At 44.0% G+C, this 19570-nt stretch overlaps 1 protein-coding gene across 1 annotated transcript in view; it reads right to left on the minus strand.

Moving 5' to 3' along the window:
• Window positions 1-19570, minus strand: part of GABBR2 (gamma-aminobutyric acid (GABA) B receptor, 2) — a 319570-nt gene extending 300000 nt beyond the window's left edge. Inside the window, exon 1 of the mRNA XM_005870646.2 lies at window positions 19424-19570. Within this exon, the coding sequence (XP_005870708.1) occupies window positions 19424-19570 (147 nt within the window). The remainder of the gene's footprint in view (window positions 1-19423) is intronic.

A 19570-nucleotide genomic window follows, 5' to 3' on the forward strand; every position in this document is an offset into this window, starting at 1 on the left:
CCTTCCTCCCTCCACCCCGCCATTGCCATCTGAGAATTTCAGGCGGTGCCTGCAGGCAGGTAAGTGGGCTTGATCCCTTGTATATCCTGCCTCTGAGGTCTTGGGCAAGTTACTAAAACTCTCTAAACCTCAGATGTTTTATCTTATCTCAAAAGAGGAATAATAACAATTTCTATCTATGTTATGAAAACTAAACAAGATGATGCATATAAAAGCACCTGATTCTGGTTCAGAGAAAACTCTTCAGAAATGGCAGAGAGAACTAAGTATTAAAATATTAAAATTAAACATACCCTTTGGCTCAGCCAATGCTAGCCTGAAGAACTAATCATGAAGAAGTACACATATTTTGTTTTAAGGCTGTATGCTGCAGCACTGTTTAGAACCACAAAAACTGGAAACAACCCACATGTTCAATAACAGAAGATTATCCAAATTAACTATGGCCTAGTGGGCTATTGGGAAGCCACTTAAAAATAGGGAGTAGAGGTTCTGAAATGGCCTGGAGAGCTCTTCATGCTATACAGAGTTAAAGAAAAAACAACAAGTAACAAGTAGCAGAAAATCTGAATTTTATTTTTCAAAAAGTGTGATGATACATGTCACAATCTCAACAGTGACTATGTTAGATAGTGGGGTTATGAGTGATTTTCATTTTCTTCTTTTTATTTGCATTTTCCAATTTTTCTACCATAAACATAAATTACTTCTATAATAAGCTTAAAACACTGCAAGTTATCTTTTTTTTCTTTTAGCTCAAACTCTGCAAATATGAAAGCTTGTTATTAGGATGATTTTTCCAAAGATACAAATGGTCTTATAAGTGTGCATTCCCTTCCCAGCTGGAAAAAGTCCAACAGTGGAGACAGACTCTATTGGCACAATATTGACTAAAGCCCCCCAAACAGAAATTGCTCATGGTACTCAAAGATATCTATTGATCATCAGTACATTTGTCCTCATTCTGAAAAAGGAGGCTTGTGATTCCAAAATAATGGAAGATCAAAGCCGAATACATTTTGCCATACTCTACAGTAACATTTTCCAAAAAACACAGAGTGAGAACAATGTGTGTGGTAGAGATGAACTATACCCCAGTCCAAAGCCTCTCTCCTTATAGATCTGTATTTTGTCCATGTGATGGCCTCTGCCTGAGTTCCCTGCCCTAAGGATGAAATTCTGTGCTTTCCTCAAGGCCAGCTGCTGCATCACCACCCCGTCTCTGAACTGCTCCACCCAAAGCAGAATGCACTATTCCACAGAATGACCCTTCCACTTCTGGCTCCTCCATTTGGTCTCACCGTGTTTGCCAGCTCTGGGCCACATGGATGTCTACTTTAGGATGTCTGGATTTTATCCACAACCAGCCTGATGACCCCCATCCCATAAGCCCTGGCACCGACTACACACGTTCCAGCTCCAGGAGGACAAGGACCATGTTTGGTACTGCCCACCAGGGCCCATTGCAGTGCCTGGCACACAACGGTCTTACTTAATAAGCATGTATAGAAGAAAGGGAGTAGGGGGAGGAGGGTAATTTAAGACAAAGCCAGAGTCACCAATAGGAGCTTTTCTCTAGTCTGTGGACATTTTAGATAATATCATTGGCATCGTCTTCCCCTGCACAAGCCCTGAAAGAGAGCCCATTCTCAGGGACCCAGGGACTCCAGCCTTTCCCAGGTGGCCTGAATTTACATCAGCACATGCGCTGAGCAACAGACCCCAGTTGCTCCCTCCCCACAGAAATCATAATGAATCATGGTCAACTAGGGCCTCAGTCTTTTTTCACACCAACTCCCTTTAAGCCTCATCAACTTAATTCTGTCCTTAAGCAACTGGTTTTTTGAACCCACATGCCAGATGATATAGTGAATCCTGAAAAATAAAATTGGAATCCTGGAGCAATGAGGGGAACGTAACAAGAGGAAATTTGTCTTCTAGCTCTGCCATCTACAATATTTGCTAATCTCCTAGCTTGACATCATCAGCAAAATTTGACCAGTATGACTTCTATGACCTTATTCAAATCACTGACTAAAGAAAGAATACATACCTTCTTTTAAAATATATATATATATTTAAAGGCCCAGGCAAAGAACAGAATCCTTTTGACAACCACCACAGACTACTTGCAGATGAACACATTTTAGACTTGAGATTCAAACAACAGATACACCTAAATGGACCATCTTCTCTACCTGGTTGAAAAGTTACAAAAGATTTGTGTGAATTCCACCACACAAACGGTAGGGCAAAATCTTCTGGAGGAGCCCCTATTGTAATGAAGACCCCGGGTTTGAGTTCCTGGCTCTCCTGCAGTCTCATTGTGTGGCTTAGCAAGTCAAGGCTCCCTTATTCTCTGGGTATCCTAATCCATTTGGTCTAGTATAGACAACAGAAATTTCTCACAGTTATGGAGGATGGAACATGTAAGATGAAGGGATTAGTAGGTTCAGTGTCTGGTGAGGGTCTGCTTCCTGGCTCATAGACAGCCATCTTTTGCTGTAACTTCACATGGTAAAAGGCACTAATCCCAGCCATGAGGGCAGAGTCTCCCAAAGGCTCCTAATCACCTCTCAAAGGCCCCACACATTGGGAGTCAGAACTTAACATGTAAATATTGTGGGGGACACAAACATTGTCGATAGCATGGAGCCTCAGCTTTCTCTTCTGTAATATGGGGGTACTTATAAGTTTATCTGTGGGAAGGCTGGTGACCGGACTACTTAATCGTTTAAGGTCCCTTCAGAAGCCAAACACAAAGACAGTAGTGCATGATGGTTAGGGATGTGAGCCCTAGAATCAGACTCTTGAATAAGTCAATTGCTAGCTATGTAACCTTATGCAGGTTATTGAACCTCTCTGTACTTCAGTTTTCTCATCTGAAAAATGGGGGCAATAAAATGCTTACCTCACAGGGCCTTGATGTGAAGTAGATGATCTGCTATAATAAAGTGCTTAGAACAGAGGCTAAGACCATGGAATGTGTTTGCTCTGAAGAGGCTGATAGTGCTGATGGTGGGTGACACTGTGGTTTAGCTGGGCAAGTTCCTGCCTGCTCTCTGGGCACCTAGACAATAAAGCATCCCAGGTTTGTAGAAGACCTTATACAGCTCCAAACAGGAAGAGCTGGACTGGAGAAAGCAAACTGCTGCAGCCAGCAGATGGACCAGTATCGTCTGCTAAAATGTTCTCTATTCCAGACATCTCCTAGCCGGGCTTTCCTCCAGAGGACTCAGAATGGTAGGGGTTTGTGGCACTGCTATGTCCTTCCTAACACTATTATGTCAATTATGATTATTTATACCATACAAAGATCTGAAAGCTTCCAAACTGGCTTCTTTTCAGGATATATTTATTTGTTTTTTTCTGGTGGGCTTTAAATCCCCGGTGACTGCCTGACTTCTAACTTATACAGGAGGAAGGAATTCAACTGTCCATTTTCTGCCCTGAAAAGTAAATTCTGATTTAAAAATAAGAATAGATAGTTCAATCTTTACATCCACTGCCCTATTTTCTCCTAAAACCTAAATGATACCCACTTCAGTCCCCATTATTTTCACAACGCTGCTTTTTCTGTAGCTTTTATGATTTCCTTTTTCCCACATTCAGACAAGTGACAGACAAAAGGGCTCTCTCACTGAAATACTTAATCTCAGATATTCCTATCTTGACTTTTCTCAAGGGCTTTCCAACACCATTATCTGATTTAAGAAAAAAATCTCCTGGGGGAGGGGAGTCAGAGCAGGTACCCCTTCCCTGCTTTACAGATAAAGAAGCGAAGGCTCAGAGAACCCAATTCCCACAGAAAGACCCTGGGATGGAGCCTTCTAAGATTCACGCCTATATTCTGAATGTGTCCTTTCCCTTCCTTTCAGCATCCCCTGAGCCATCACAATTCTCTTTCTCTAAACACCCAGAATGGATCCATTTCAGTAAAAATCCAACTCAGACTTTATACATTACCTTCTTATCAGTGGGTGTGAGAAACCACTGCATTGCTCTGCTCAGAATCTCTTCCATCCGGATGGGTTTTAGGAATGGCCTCGTCACTGCTCAGAGAAGTGACCTGTGGCAGGCTGGAAAAGGGCTGGAACCTGGCAGGTCGCAAAAGGAAATCCATTCAGCATCCCAGCTGGGCAGCAAGAGTTCGATCCTCTCAAGACGGTCTGCTCAATCACTGGGATGCAAATGACAGCGGTAGCCCCAGCAGTCTCAGGGGACAGAGGGGGTACCTAGTCCTTGTCAGATACCTTGCCACACTCAGAGACAGGTCTCCCAGGACCTACAGTCTGTGGCTAACCCCATGTCAAAAAGGGAAACCTCTGCAGCAAGACTGGCTGCCCATTTTTCTATTGTTAAAATTGGAATGGTCTCATGGCAGGCTCACTCCTGAACCTAAGCATTGTCACATAAGGCTGGGCCCTACTCCTGTTAAATGCTCTCAGGCATCCATGGTGTGTACAGCTCCTGCTGGGGCTTTTGGGGTTAAGTCCCCTCATCCTTGCCTTCCCAAGACATCTGATAGTTGAGAGGAAGACATTTAACTACAACTTATTCTAGATGCTACTGTAAGACAACCTACAAAGGTCAAAATACCTTAGCACCTTGCCTTACCGCTTTCACAGTATTATAATCCAATAATAGGCCCTCCTAGTATCAGGAGGTTGAATGAATCACCCACATGAACATCTCTGTGTCTTTTATAACGATGTTATTGGAAACATCCAAAAGCCCTGAATAACAACCCAGAGTTAAAATTAAACATTGTGCTTAGTTTAAGGTGTATCTTATATCTGTAACTCTTTACAACTTTTTTAAGCCCTTTCACTTGAATCTCTTTCTCTTCCCCTCCCTTCCTCCATCTCTTCTTCTCTCTTCTTCTCTTCTCTTCTCTCTCTCCCTTTCCACTCTCCCTCCAGTGATCTCCACAAATTTCTCTTCCCCTCCCTTCCTCCATCTCTTCTTCTCTTCTCTTCTCTTCTCTCCCTTTCCACTCTCCCTCCAGTGATCTCCACAATAACTTCATGGAAAAGCAGGGCAGGCATTATTATTCCCACTTTATATGAAATAGCCAAGGTGTGTAGAGAGGTTAAATGATTTGTTCAAGGTCATCCACTACTGAATATCACACAGATGGGTCACCCATGTCAAGTGCAGAGTTCTTTCCCCTGAACCACCCTGCCCTCTAAGCTAAAAAATGTGTCCCTGGAGGCTGAAGGGAAATGTGATCTCATCACACAGGACGATTCTCTCTCACCTTCAAATCCAGTACTCAACTGGAGCAATCATTCCTCACAGATGCCTGTTAATGTCTTGTCCCTCTGCTCCATTTAGAGGCTCAGTCATAATTTTATCCAGAATTGTTATATTTTACATTGTGCTTGGCACCACTCGTGCAAAAAGCATTGGCTGGCACTTGCAATGTGCCAGGGGCCACACTAGGTGCTCGGACACAGGCCTTCACTCACTCACAGATCTTACCGAGCACCTGCAGGCTCCGTGCTGTGCACTTTGTGAGATGGCCCAGCTCAGAGTGGTGTACAACGGCCAGCAGTGACAGCACAGAGCTCTAAGAACGTCCCTGGGACAACAACCTCGTCCCGAGGCCCAAGGGAGGTTCACCACTGAGTTCTCAGTGCACCTCAGATTCTTCTGGAAATGGATGGGATGTAGAAACAACCACTTAACTTAGAAAACCCATTCAATCAAGCTCAGACACAGGTCACACACTTCTTCATTATATAGTCCCCCACTTAAATAAGATCCAGTTTTTATGTGACTACATAACATTTTACATTTTCATATACATTATAATAAAATAGCAACATGTACTGGGTGCCTACTCAATGTGGCTCCTTATGCTCAATACTTCACATAATGTTCTATCTCAACCTTCAAAATAAACTTCTAAGAATGTAGTATCCCCATTTCACAGATAAGGACACCGAGGCTCGGTAGGTGAACAGCACCAGCACGCACACACCAGTCATCTGATTCTCTTTCCACAGTGCCCCACTGGCTCCCCATCATACAGATCAGACTCACAAATCCCTCAGCTTTCATCCATTCCGTCATTCCGCAAATATTTATTGAGTACCTACTATGTGTTAGAAACCGTGCTGGGCACTATGGTGAGCCAAGACAGACCTATTCCTGCACTCACAGAGTTCACAGTCCCCTGGGGAACAGGGGAACACCAACGCTGACCGAACAATCCAACAATGTAAAATTGTAATTGTGATAAGCACCAGAAAGGAAAAGTTCACAGTTCTTAGAGAAAACATGCTGAGGAGGTTTTTCCTAATCAGGGAGGCTAGAGAAAGCACACTTGAGCTGGTATCTAAAGATGAAGAGAGGTGGCCAAAGCATTCCAGGCAGTGGGAACAGCTTGTGCAAAGGCTCTGTACAGGGGGGAGCACACTCACCCTAGAAACTAAAAGGACCCCAGAGGGAGAGGGAAGAGTACTCAGAATGAAGCTGGGGAGTGGGCAGGGCAGACTCTGAAAAGGCCACAGGAACTGTTTTGTTTCCATTCCCAGAACAATGGTAAGTCCCTGCAGGTATTAGGCAGGGAAACCACCTAACCAGAGGGCTGGGTCGTGTTCCTAACTGTCCTCTGCACCTGGGGGACAGCCCTTGCACCTGCCCCAAGCTGCACCATCACGCTTCTCATGCTGCACGGTACGATCTGAGTGGCCTCCCCATGTGCCTTTGAGGGCACAGCTGTTCTGAGCTCATCTCTACATACCCCCTAACCAGCCCCAGGCCTCGTACTTGGTGCTTAGCAAGTATGAGCTACATGTATAAAGGAAGCTCTGCTGCTGTCCTTGAGATGATCCAGGTCTAACAGGAGAGACACACACAGACGTAAACACTAACACTCCAAGAAAGCACTATAGGAGGTGACAAGTTCTGCAGGTACAAGGGGAGCAGAGAGAGGATCTGTGTGAGCCAGGTGTGTAGACACACATGCCTAAAGTGACTAGAGTACAGCGCTGCCTCTATGTGTGACTGAGTGGGCCGACAGGGAAATGGGTGAAGAAGGGACTGAATTAGAGGGAAAGGCAAGCAGTTGGGTAAAATTCACCAAAAAAAATTTTTAAGGCATCAGCTACTGACAAAACTTGCCACTTGCTTTCATGGGAGCAAGACAACTATATGAAGATGCTGTTTCACTTAGTGCTTGAGCTGCAGAGATCAAAGTCTGACCATCCAGTTTAAAATCCCAGCTACCTTGTTCGGATGTGATGTTAAATAAGTCAGTTATTTAACATCACAACGTCTCAAAGCCTCAACTGTAAAATGAAGATAACAACAGTATCTGCTCCATCAGATTGTTGTGAGGATGAAATGCGTGATGATGCAAAGCATTTGACATAAGGATGGACACACGCTAAGCAGAGGATAAAGGTGACTTGCTGTTGTTGTTATATTCTATTTTCCTTCTCCTACACATTTGCACCTAAATGTTTCCCTTCCCTTTTCCTTTGTTTATGACAAGATTAGAAGTTCTCCCAGGGCTTCCCAATGTTTCTAGACTTCCAGAGTCCCGCAAGGAGCTCCAGAGGGTCAGCTGGGCCTCCGAGAATGCTTTGTGGAGTGATAGGAGAGCCAATTCTCCTTCCATCACAGTCAAGGCACTCTGAGCTAGGCTGGGTGGGAGCATTAGCATGTCTCTGATGGCATGTTCTGGAGTGCGCTTCCAGGTCCCATCTGCCTGAATCCCTGAAAGAATTCTGGGCATTCTCAGAAAAGCCTCAATGAATGGGTAGTCCTAGAAACAAAGCGATTTAGATCGATTTAGATAATATAGTGAGCATTATAAGGATGGCTGTTGCTTTCAAAATCAGTTCTCTCTGAACAAAGTCAAGTGGATCATGAGCAGAGTACAAAAATATCATTTTCTTTCTTCCACCTCCTGACCCTGCCTCTGAGAGAAGCAGTAATGTATCATTCCACAAAGTCCCTCATTGGCTACATTTTATCAGAATGGTGACTGATGATGTCCTTGCCAAATGGCAGGAGAAGGGGGTCTGCTCCAGCCAGCAGCTGTGGAACGTGGGCACTGATGAAGACAGATGAGTCCATTTACTCAGTATTTTGGATCTACCACTAATTTTCAAGATGACAATGACACTTTATCCTTCCAGCAATGTAGACAGTTAAACACACACACACACACACACACACACACACACACACACATACGGTCAGAAGAAAACTGAGAAAAGAATGCCCCAATCAGCCCTAATAGGTGTTACAACATTGCCCTTTACTCAAGCAAGAATTCTCAGACCCTCAAACTCCAGCTCATAACCAATTTACTCTTACTTTGCACACAATTCTAATCAACTTGGTCATCTCTCAGATTTAGGGTCCAAACTAAAACCAAATCAGGAAGATGTTCACCTCCAGACTGAGCTTACCCAGTTCCTAAGTCAGTCCTGACCATGGAAGGATAAAGAGCAGACGCTTCCAGCTCAAAAGCAGGGAATGGAACAAATCTTGCTCTTCATGGGATCCCAAGGCCCCTCTTCATTCACTATACCCAGACCTGTCACTAGATTGCCTGGCTCACCAAAGCTGATGACTTGGCTTTATTCCTATCATTTCTACTAGGACCAGAGCCCAGACCAGCCTCTGTTGGCTCTCATACTCCCTAGAGGTGAAAGGGGATATCAGAACCTGATTCCTATGTCTACCGACTGCTGGTTAGAGCATTTGACAATAAACCGGTCTCCTAAAATCATAATAGCTCTCAGATGCTGAAAAGTACTGGCATTTCTTTCTTTGGTTTTTATGTGTCTTAGAAGATGCTGTGCATGTTTGTCAGGGGAAAAGAAACTCACATCAGCTTTACACATAATTTTCTATTGGACCATCCAACATGTACCCTTTCCCCTTTGCACTCCACAAGTACAGGGCCCCCGAAAACACCAAAGAACAAATAAAGAACAAGCAGGAAGCTCACCTCACATGACTTGGCATAGAAAGCACTTCCTTAATTTGTTAAAATGACCTCCATTAACTATGTCCATAAATCCTCTTAGAACCTAAGAGCTGAAGTTCCAGGCTTTTAGATCTATTTGTTTGCTCAATAAATATTTATTGAGCGCCTGCTCTGTGCTTGGCCCTGGGATAGGGCCTGGGGAGCCACAAGGGAGCCCAGTGCCTGCCCTCTCGGTGCTTACAACAGAGCAGAGATCCTCAATTCATGCTGCGATTCACAGAGAGGAGCAAAGAATTCCCTGTGGCCTCGGCAACTAACCAGCACCAGAACCCAGACCTCTGACCTCATATGGGGCTCACGCTCCCATGGTGTCAGCCTGGCACACCTGCTTGTTCCTAGAAAGGTTCACGGAGAAAGGCATCTTACCAGCCTCACTGCACATCATTACATAAGCAGAGAGAATAAGAATAACATAAATGAACAGATGAATGCAGATGCTCATTGGGCAAACTATGCCATTTAATTTTCTCACCTTTCTAGAATCAAAATAAAGAACTAGATAAGTGATAAGAAGTCACTCACACTTCATTCCATGACAACATGGGGAATGACCAAGCCATTACTTCCAGAAGGGGATGCATTCCCAGCATCTGCTGCTGCCCCTTCCATGGCTGGATCATACTACATGCAATGTTTTATGTCATGGCCACCTGTTTAGACAGTGAGCTCCCCAAGGGCGGATTTGTGTGTCATCCATCCCAGAACCTAGAACACAGACTGGCAGGAAGTTCTTTCAATCAGAGCATGAAGCATTGGGGTGTTGGAGCAGAAACGGGTAGTACCTGCGGCAGCCATCTAGATGGGCCACTCAGGTCTTTCTGAAGAGAAAACCTAAGGAGGAGTGCAGTCAGCTAACAGCCTTCAGCTGTAGCTTCAAGATCTTTCACAGCATTTACTTAAGCTAAGGACACAATCTCCCCAGGCAGCCCTCAGCCAATGATGGAACTAGGCAGAGATTCTGGAGCCTGACTCTTCTGGTACAATATGGGAACCCTCTAATGCAGCAGTTCTCAACCTGTGGGTCTCGACCCCTTTGGGGGTCGAATGACCCTTTCACAGGGGTCGCCTAAGACCATCAGAAAACACATATATAATTACATGTTGTTTTTGTGATTAATCACTATGCTTTAATTATGTTCAATTTGTAACAATGAAAATACATCTTGCATATCAGATTTTTACATGACGATTCATAACAGTAGCAAAATTACAGTTATGAAGTAGCAACGAAAATAATTTTATGGCTGGGGGTCATCACAACAAGAGGAACTGTATTAAAGGGTCGTGGCATTAGGAAAGTTGAGAACCACTGCTCTAATGGAATCTTTGCTCCAGTGTAGCCCATTGGGCTGGCCACGACGTTCTAAGAGCTCTTCCCACTCAACTCTCCTTCCTTTCCCCTTTCCTTTCACAGGCATATGAACAGCTCTATATTGTTGTCTGAGGGTTTCCCTACCTCCTCTTTCACAGGAATTACCTCCCCCCAAGAACTCTGGCACTTCTAAATCCATCTTGGCATCACTTCCTGAAGGACCAGAATGACAAGTATCCGTGACATCCACATGCTCTTCTACATATCCCAGCCTCCTTTGAATTAGGTTGACCAGTGACTGTTTCTGGTCAATGAAATAAATGCAGAAATAATATGTTGCTGCCAAGAAAGGATGGTTATAAATCCTGTGTGCCTTCCCTGTGGATTCTTCCATACCCCCATCTTCTTGAAGCCACAGGTGGCTGAGTCACAGCACAAAATAGCCTGGATTCTAGTATTCCCACTTGGAGGGGAGCACCCAGGAGGACTTCTGACACACACTGATTTTGAGTGAGCGACATATAAATTTTACTGTATTAAGCAGGAGAGATTTCAGGATTTGTTAACAATGCATAGCATAGTCCACCCTGACTAACAAAAGACATATAGCCTGTATATGATTTGTTTAGCACTTCTATTTGTATCGCTAGCTTATACTTTCAGCTTGTTCATTTCCCTGCTGAGATTTTAGATGTCTGTGTGAAGAAGCTGATGTTACTCTGTGCCCACAGGAGGGTAGGCCAAACACATGAAGAAGACCCCTTTAAAGTTAGAAAGCCAGAACTCTTAGCCCAACATCAAGTACTAAACAGGCCCTAGTCTGTTAGTTGCACCCACCATCCCCATGGGTGCCTGGCTAAGCCTCAGAAACTGGTTGGGGACTGGCACAGCCAAGGGCATTGCCCTTGTACTAGGGAAACTCATGTGTTGGTGCTGATGGGAATATGCAGAAGGCAACTACAGTTTGGCAGTCAAGTTAACCCTGATATATGAGGTCACCTAAGTCCTGTGGTGATGGGGTGGGGAGGGTAAAGACCCTGGGGATGAAATCTGAAAAATCCATTCATTTTATGTGCTACTAATTCAAAATGCAGATTCTAATTTGTTAACTCATAGTTCAGTTTAGCAAACATTCACCGATGCCCACTGCATGTAAAATACTGGGGCATTAGATTGTCCCTGCTCTCACAGAACTACAGTCCAGTAGGGGAGAAGAGACAAATATGGCTGTGCTACATGGCAGAGTGGAAGATGTGCTGGGAGATACACATTAATAAAGATCTCATGCTCAGATCCTCTTTCTCCAACACACCTCTCAGCAAACAGTGCTGGAAAACAAGATTTCAGAGAGCACTGCATCACATTTACACCGTGTTTCAAAGTTCTACATCCATTATATTTATTCCTTATGAGAGCCCTGTGAGGTCAGCGTAATTAACCCCATATAGTACAGGAATACGATAATGATGACAATGTAGCAGTGAGTATTTACCAAGCACTCACACTATACCAGGAATTGATTTTGTGATTTATTTGGATGGTCTCATTTGTTCCCCACCCACCTTACAAGGCAGTCAATAGATTAGATCCATTTTATAAATGAAGAAAGGGAGGCAACGTGGCTTGCCCAAGGTCACTAGGCAGGTAAGTAGTAACCAACAGGGATATACGGAGCTCATGCAACAGACACTAGGAGCTAGGGGAGCTGAAGGCTCTGGAGTGGGAGTTGGCCATTCTGTACCCAGGATGCTCTCCTCATTCCCCTACAGTGCACTGATTGCAGGGACTGTCTTGCCTGCCAGATATGCCCGCTCCCCCATGGCTCCCTCTCTCCACTGTCCCTCCTGCCCTGTCAGGTCTCAGTGCTACCCATTCTCCACATCTCCTCACTGCCTCTCCACCTCTGTTCAAGCCTCAGCATCTCTCCCTTCAACTACTATAATAGCTTTCTGGCTTCTTGGTCCCCAGGCTCATCTGTCTACTATCCAGCCTCTATATTCCTACCAGCCCTGATCATGTCACATTCATGTTCAAAAACCTCCATGGCTCCTCACAGCTCCAGAATAAAGTCCAACCATTCAAGGCCTTGCACACCCACCACGAGGCTAACTTTTCCTCCACAAACCCTGCATTCAGGTAAAAATATAACAAGTCAGTGATTCTCAACCACACCTCACACTTTGTTGCCTCTATCCTGTGATTTAGGGAAACCAATCTCCAATTCCCTGAGCCCCACTTCTCTGTGTCAACGTTACATTCACCTTCCAGGGCTATCTTTACTTCTCATCCAGGAAGCTCTTGACTTAGATATTATCTTCCCTTTCTCTTAATGCCCCTGGCATCTATTGTTTCATTCTTGAATTCAGCATTTCCCAAGCGCCTGCCTTTGTGGTTATCTCATCAGACCCACTTGGCATCCACACCTCTTGAACAGCTTCTGATATCCTTGGAGGAATCACCTGTTCTCCACTCTGTATTCATATAGTGGGGTGGAGCTCACCTCATCCGTCCTCCCACCCAACTCCTCCCCCCCCAGTGACATTACCAACTGAAGAGGGTCTGCCCACTTCAGGAGGATGGGAGCTAGTGTTCAAAATCTTAACTCCCGATCATTTTTATTCAAGAATTTTTAAAGGCAAAGATTCAGGGTTAGGGTTAAGGCAGTGATGGCGAACCTTTTGAGCTCGGCGTGTCAGCATTTTGAAAAACCCTAACTTAACTCTGGTGCCGTGTCACATATAGAAATTTTTTGATATTTGCAACCATAGTAAAACAAAGACTTATATTTTTGATATTTATTTTATATATTTAAATGCCATTTAACAAAGAAAAATCAACCAAAAAAATGAGTTCGCGTGTCACCTCTGACACGCGTGTCATAGGTTCGCCATCACTGGGTTAAGGGTCATAGGTAAAGCTTCAGTGTTTTCCTTAGTCTGATTAATTCAGTTTCTGATGTATTCTTATCTGGTGTCTTCATCACTGTGGTTGGGTGATCTAACTGACTTGAAGAATCAAGATTCTGTAAGATATTTCATGACTGTGCATCACTGACGTTATTTTTAAAACAAAAGGCAGAAACTAAATGTTTTGTGACTATTGTTATGTTTAAGCCAGTGATTTTAAACCTTTTTCATCTCATGGCACACATAAACTAATACTAAAATTCAGTGGCACAACAAAAAATATATTTTTGCCAATCTGACAAAAAAATAGGTATAATTTTGATTCATTCACACCGAACAACTATTGTTGTGTTGGCTATTTTTATTTTTGTATTTGACAATCTAAGGGAAAAGAGGTCAGTGCCTCTGACTAAATAGGTATTGCATGTTTTAAAAATTCCTGTGGCACACCAGTATGCCATGGCACACCACCTGAAAGTTGCTGTTTTATGTTGTGTATGAACTTTATATAAATGCTGTAATTATGCTGTAAATAAAAAGTTGCTGGCTTAAGCTATCATTGTTTTGTGCTTAACTAGCTATATTTTTCTATTATCTCAAGAAAAGTGTATTTTTAAACATTTTTCCTAGAACTTGCTTTATAGGCAGGCCTCTAGGACATGACTACCATACTTAAATTTTTCACTATAAGTGACTAAAGTATTTTCTTAATGTTTGACTACAAGCTATGTGACAACTAAGATAATTGAAACATTTAGTTAAAGCCCATGCCTATATCTCTAGAGCAGTGGTTCTCAACCTTGGCTGCACATTAGAATCACCTGGGAATCTTTTTAAAATCCTGATTTCTGGGCCTCATCCTCTGGAAATTCTGTTTCTTTGTTACTAATGTTGTGGCGCCACCCAGGTACAAAGAAACAGAATTTCCGGAGGATGAGGCCCAGAAATCAGGATTTTAAAAAGATTCCCAGGTGATTCTAATGTGCAGCCAAGGTTGAGAACCACTGACTTAGATCGTGAGACACCAATGGGGTGGGAAGAGCCACTTGGCAGGGAAGGGCACCGGCCTCAGCCTCGCTCTTGGCTCCTCACTGACACAGGCCTGTCCCACAGGCCCTGGGGGGTGCGGGCGCACACGTACAGTGCGATTGAAACTTCATGGCCATACTCAAGGGGCCAAAGAGCTGCATGTGGCTCGAGAGCCACAGTTTGCCAACCACTGGTCTAGACTATATGATCTAATACCTAAATGTGTTTACTATTAACTGCTGGTTTCACCTCTATGAAAGGATGGCAGCTGTCCCAGTCCCATCAGTGTCATGTGATTGGTTTGAGGATGGACATATGACCAATTCAAGCCAATGAGAATTGATCTTGGGATTTTTCCTGAAACACGTGGGAAACACACTTCTTACTGGAATTTCTAAACTGGAAATGTGTAAACTTGCAGCTGCTAGGGGCCATCTGTGCCACCACATGGGGAGAGCCTGCTGGAGAGTGAAACCAAACACAGAGGAAATCAGAGCTAAGAGACAGAGAGAGAGATTTTTTAAGATATCATTTGAGTTTCTGGATTCAGCCATGCCTGAGCACAGCCTACTCCAGGATTTTTCAGTCATCTGAACCAAATAAAGTTGGGTTTCTGTCACTTGTAAGAAGAATCCTAAGCAATACACCTACTAAGGGCCAGATACCATGATGGGAGGTGGGGATGTAAGGTGTGAGCCCAATCCTAAAAGAGATCGTTTTCTATCTTTTTATTGCTAACAACAGCTCTATTGGACTATAATTTATATACCATAACATTCATTCTTTTAAAGTATATGAATCTATGGTTTTTAGTATATTCACAGAATTGTACAACCATCACCACGATCACTATCTTGCATTGAAAATGACAAATACATCCTTACTCTTCTCCCCTGCACAACAGCTCCCCTCTTGAGCCCAGGGCTGGGTTTTACTCCTTTCTGCAGAACCAGCAACTGCAGTAGGTACTCGATTAATGCCTGTTGAGCTCTATTCAGACCTCCTTGAAAAACTCAGCCTCCATACAACAGTTGTTTGAGTCCTTTCTAAAGCACAATGAATGAGAGAATAGATAGTTGGCAAAGCCACTCAAGGAAAGGACGTGATCACCAACCACTAGGTTTTCTCTGGTTTTCTACGTCTATGCTTGCATCAGGGTACACTTCCGGAGAGATGCACACCTGGAATGTGCTCCTTTGGCTCCTAAACTTGTCCTAAGTTTATTACAGAGTAATTTAAAATAGTAACCACTGGGAAAACATAAATCCAATAAGAAGGGAATGATTTAATACTTGTGCACCCAAAAGACAGAGTAGTTGACAGCCACTAAAAATCATTTTTTTAAAAATGATTTGAGGACATGGAGAAATACCCATGATATAATGTTAACTGAATGAAACAAAATATAAAAGGGCATAAGTACATAAATTAGTAAATACCAGCCACTGGAAGAGAATAATGCTAATTATTTTCTGTAGGTGAATTATGGGAAATTATTTTTCTTCATGCTTCTCTATAATTTTCCATTTTCTAAAATGAACATTAATCAAATCAGAAAAGCCAGTAATTTTTAAAAACTCATTTCTTGGTTATTTATTTCATTAATGTGGCTACCAAAGAGTGAGAAACCACCACATGAAGAACATTTCTGAATCTCCTATAAAATTTAAAAAAACAATAACATTGTCCCTCAGAAGCTTTTAATCCAACATGTAAGAAATATAATCCAGCATGTTTACCTTTTTACTTTGACTGCCAGGAAGCTCAGAGTTAAAATTTAATACTCAAAAATGCAATAAGCATCCTAGCCCAGGTTTCTTGGTACAGCAATTTTAATGCTTCTAAAGGGTTTCTGATGCTTTCTTTTACCTATATTTTCAGTTGTCCAGTTTATGTTTTTATATATTCAACTCTTTCTTGGAATACATACAGAAATATTTGCTAAAGTGATTTGAGGTGCCCCAGAGAAAAGAGGTCCTGACTAGCAGATGCTCTGTTGGGCTGTTTCATTTTTACAAACACATGTCACTGAATGGGGCTTTAAAGGTTCTGTCACTATTCTAATTACAGTAGAGGATCAACCCTGGATTAATGCATGTAGAATGCTCCTTTACTGACACAAGCTGACCCAATGATCAGATTAACCCATTCCTTGCTAAATCTCCATCTCTTTGAATGCTGTGTGCACAAAGGTCCATCCTGGCTACGCACAGTCTCTGGCCATTGACTGACAGCAAATGTCAGCAAAGCCAGCCAAAATCAGCTCACTGCATCCATCTTGTGTTCAAGTCTACAGACAAAAAGTGACACAGCCAGCAAGTGATTAGGGAGTAAACACAATCCACAAAGACAGTCCATCTGAATGAAATAGGTCCCAAACACTCTTCAGATGACTATAGATTTTGCTGCAATTACCCAGACCAATCCTTCTTTTACTTCAGCTCAGACAGAAAGTACCTCCACTTTAAAGATGGGCCACTTTAAAAAATTAGGTATTATATCACCTGGGCATTCTATTCTCCCAAATGTGACACCTCATGGCAGGAGATAACATAATTATTTGATTATAAGCCAGAATTCTTTTTTTTCTGGTGGTAACTTCACTGATTCTTCATGAGATTTCAAAAGCAAGAAAACGAAATAGGCAGTCTTAATCTTTCTGTTGTGACCATTTTATCACACCCAATGTCTCAACGTCTTACTTGTGAATCCATGCCAGAGGAAAATAAGAGGAGGGAGGCAGGAAACATTTATTTAGTGTTTACAGCATGCCAGACAGAGCACTGGCTGCTGAGTCCACCAGCTCAAGGTATTTCCACTCTGGCCTGTTATTGCCCTTAAGCATCACATCACCACCCTGCAGAGTACATAGAATGGTCCCACTTTTTCATATGTGGAAATCCAGGCTTAGGAGAATAAATGCCTTGCTCAAAGTCACCCAGGGGTAAGATAACCTGTTTCTGAGTAGAACCCAGGTCCAATCTACCCCAAAGCCCATGCTCTGTGCCCCTTCACAGAGATATAGATGCATCCTATTTGCACGAGACTGATACTACCCACTGTCCTCCTTCCCAATGCTTTCTACATATTCCCAGGATCTGAAGAGCCTCCTAACTGCCTCATCCTCTTGACTCTGGGCCCTCTCACTCAGAAAGTCATCAAGACACACTTGAAAAATAAAATTAAAAGCTTCAACCCACGCCCTGAAACCAAACACCCATCCCTTTACTGCCACAAACAGGCTAATATGAAATCTCGTTCAGGGAAGCTTTCTGAAGGGATAAACGGATGATGAAAACATTATGCAGCTGACAATATTTGGTGATGATGCAAGCAGGGCTGCCCTGTCTACAAACGTTTTTGTCTCCAAAGAACCAGTTCTCATGTGTCCCTTCCAATATATATATATATATATATATATATATATATATATATATATATATATATATATATATATATATATATATATATATATATATATATATATATATATATATATATATATATATATATATATATATATATATATATATATATATATATATATATATATATATATATATATATATATATATATATATATATATATATATATATATATATATATATATATATATATATATATATATATATATATATATATATATATATATATATATATATATATATATATATATATATATATATATATATATATATATATATATATATATATAAGTTTGCACCCTCCTGGGGAAGAGGAAGCCTCTAGGCTTGCAGCAGCCTTCTCGCACCACCAACTGTCACCCGTTCCTTCACCTTTTATTTACAGCGCAGAGCAGGCCGGTTAGTCCGTGAAGGGAGGATGGCAGGGAATAATATGCAATCCAGGTTTCTGCTCTTACTCCAGGGACCAAAAAGGAGCCAGACAGAGAAGAAAGCAGAGCCTGGGCTGCACGATCTGCGCGGCAGCGCGACTCTCCTCTTGGATGGGGTATGCACCTGGGCTCTAGCAGAGGCGCCCTGAGAGCACCGGGAAGCCGGGGTCAAGCCCAGCGCCCCGGCCAGGCTTGGCGCGGTGGAAGAGGCGCCAACCGAGCTTACTGCACAGGAAATCACTGCCCCCTTCAGGCCGCGTCTCAGACTCTGCGGCCAGAGCGCTGGGGGCTTCCTTAGTCGGAAAAACTCGCAAACCCGACCTCGCGAGCGACAATCGCTCCTCCAAACACCTTCTGCGCACCTCACTCAGACCCCGAGCTGCAGTGAAGGTCCGCGCTGGGGCTTCAGCCGAAACCCAAGCCAAGGGGGTGAGGAGGGGGCTTGAGTGGGGAAGCTCTAGGCTATTCGGCTCCCCCTGGGAGAAGGAGGTCGGGAGACCAAGACCGCTGCTGCACTCCAAGTCCCTGCTTCAAGTCTGCGCCTGGAGAAACTGTGCCTGCAGCCGCTGGGCCAACAGCAGCAGCGCAGCCGAACCGGGTACCCCGCGCATCCGGGGCAAACCTGCTCAGGGCACTCTTTGAGCAACTAACCCAAGGGCGGGGGGCTCCTTATAAAACTGCTCCGGCCACATCCAGGCGGCAGCGCTGCAGAACCTGAGGCCCCACACCTATCCGCACCGTGCGGACAAGCACCTAGCCCTGCTGCGCGCACTGGCCCCTCGGTTCCGGAGCCCTCCGGACCTCAGAGCGTGGCTCGGCTCTCCTGGGGCCCGCGAGCAGGCCAATGGCCTCCCCAGCCCCAGGTGGCCCAGTTTGCAGTCATTGCGCTAGTTCCTCCCACCTGGTACTCCATAGCCCCACCAGCGGGACCTGGGCAGGGAAAACCAATGCAGGCCTTTTGTGGGATCCAGTCCCCACCTTCTCTACTCCTTCTCTGGTTAAAGGAGATCCTAATCTTCTATCCTACACCTCACACACATATATACATACATGCAATCCCTAAGGAGTGAGATGCTTAGCAAATCTTGGTCGCAGCTGTGCCAGCCAAGCCCGGTGGGACACCAGAGGGTGAGCACTGAGCACCAGTTGGCAATGCTCTTGGCAGGCACTGACGGGTCAATCAGGGCTTTGCCCAAGGACCAAAGCTTGCCTCTGTCCAACACTCCCCTGCCACCCCCCCCGCCCCCCCACACACACACACCATTGCCCACTACAGCCCCGACGGCGCGGGCAGCCGGACACTCACCTCCGTGTCATAGAGCCGCAGGTCGAGGAAGTAGGGGCGCAGAAGCGACTCGTTTCGGATCTGCTCTATGGCCAATTCCACCGCGGGAAGTACGCCGCGCCCGATGCTGCCCTTGGCCACCTCCTTGGTGAGCGGCATGAGGCCCAT

Source organism: Myotis brandtii, unplaced genomic scaffold (assembly GCF_000412655.1).
Source record: "Myotis brandtii unplaced genomic scaffold, ASM41265v1 scaffold320, whole genome shotgun sequence".
In the NCBI taxonomy this organism is placed as follows: Eukaryota; Metazoa; Chordata; class Mammalia; order Chiroptera; family Vespertilionidae; genus Myotis; species Myotis brandtii.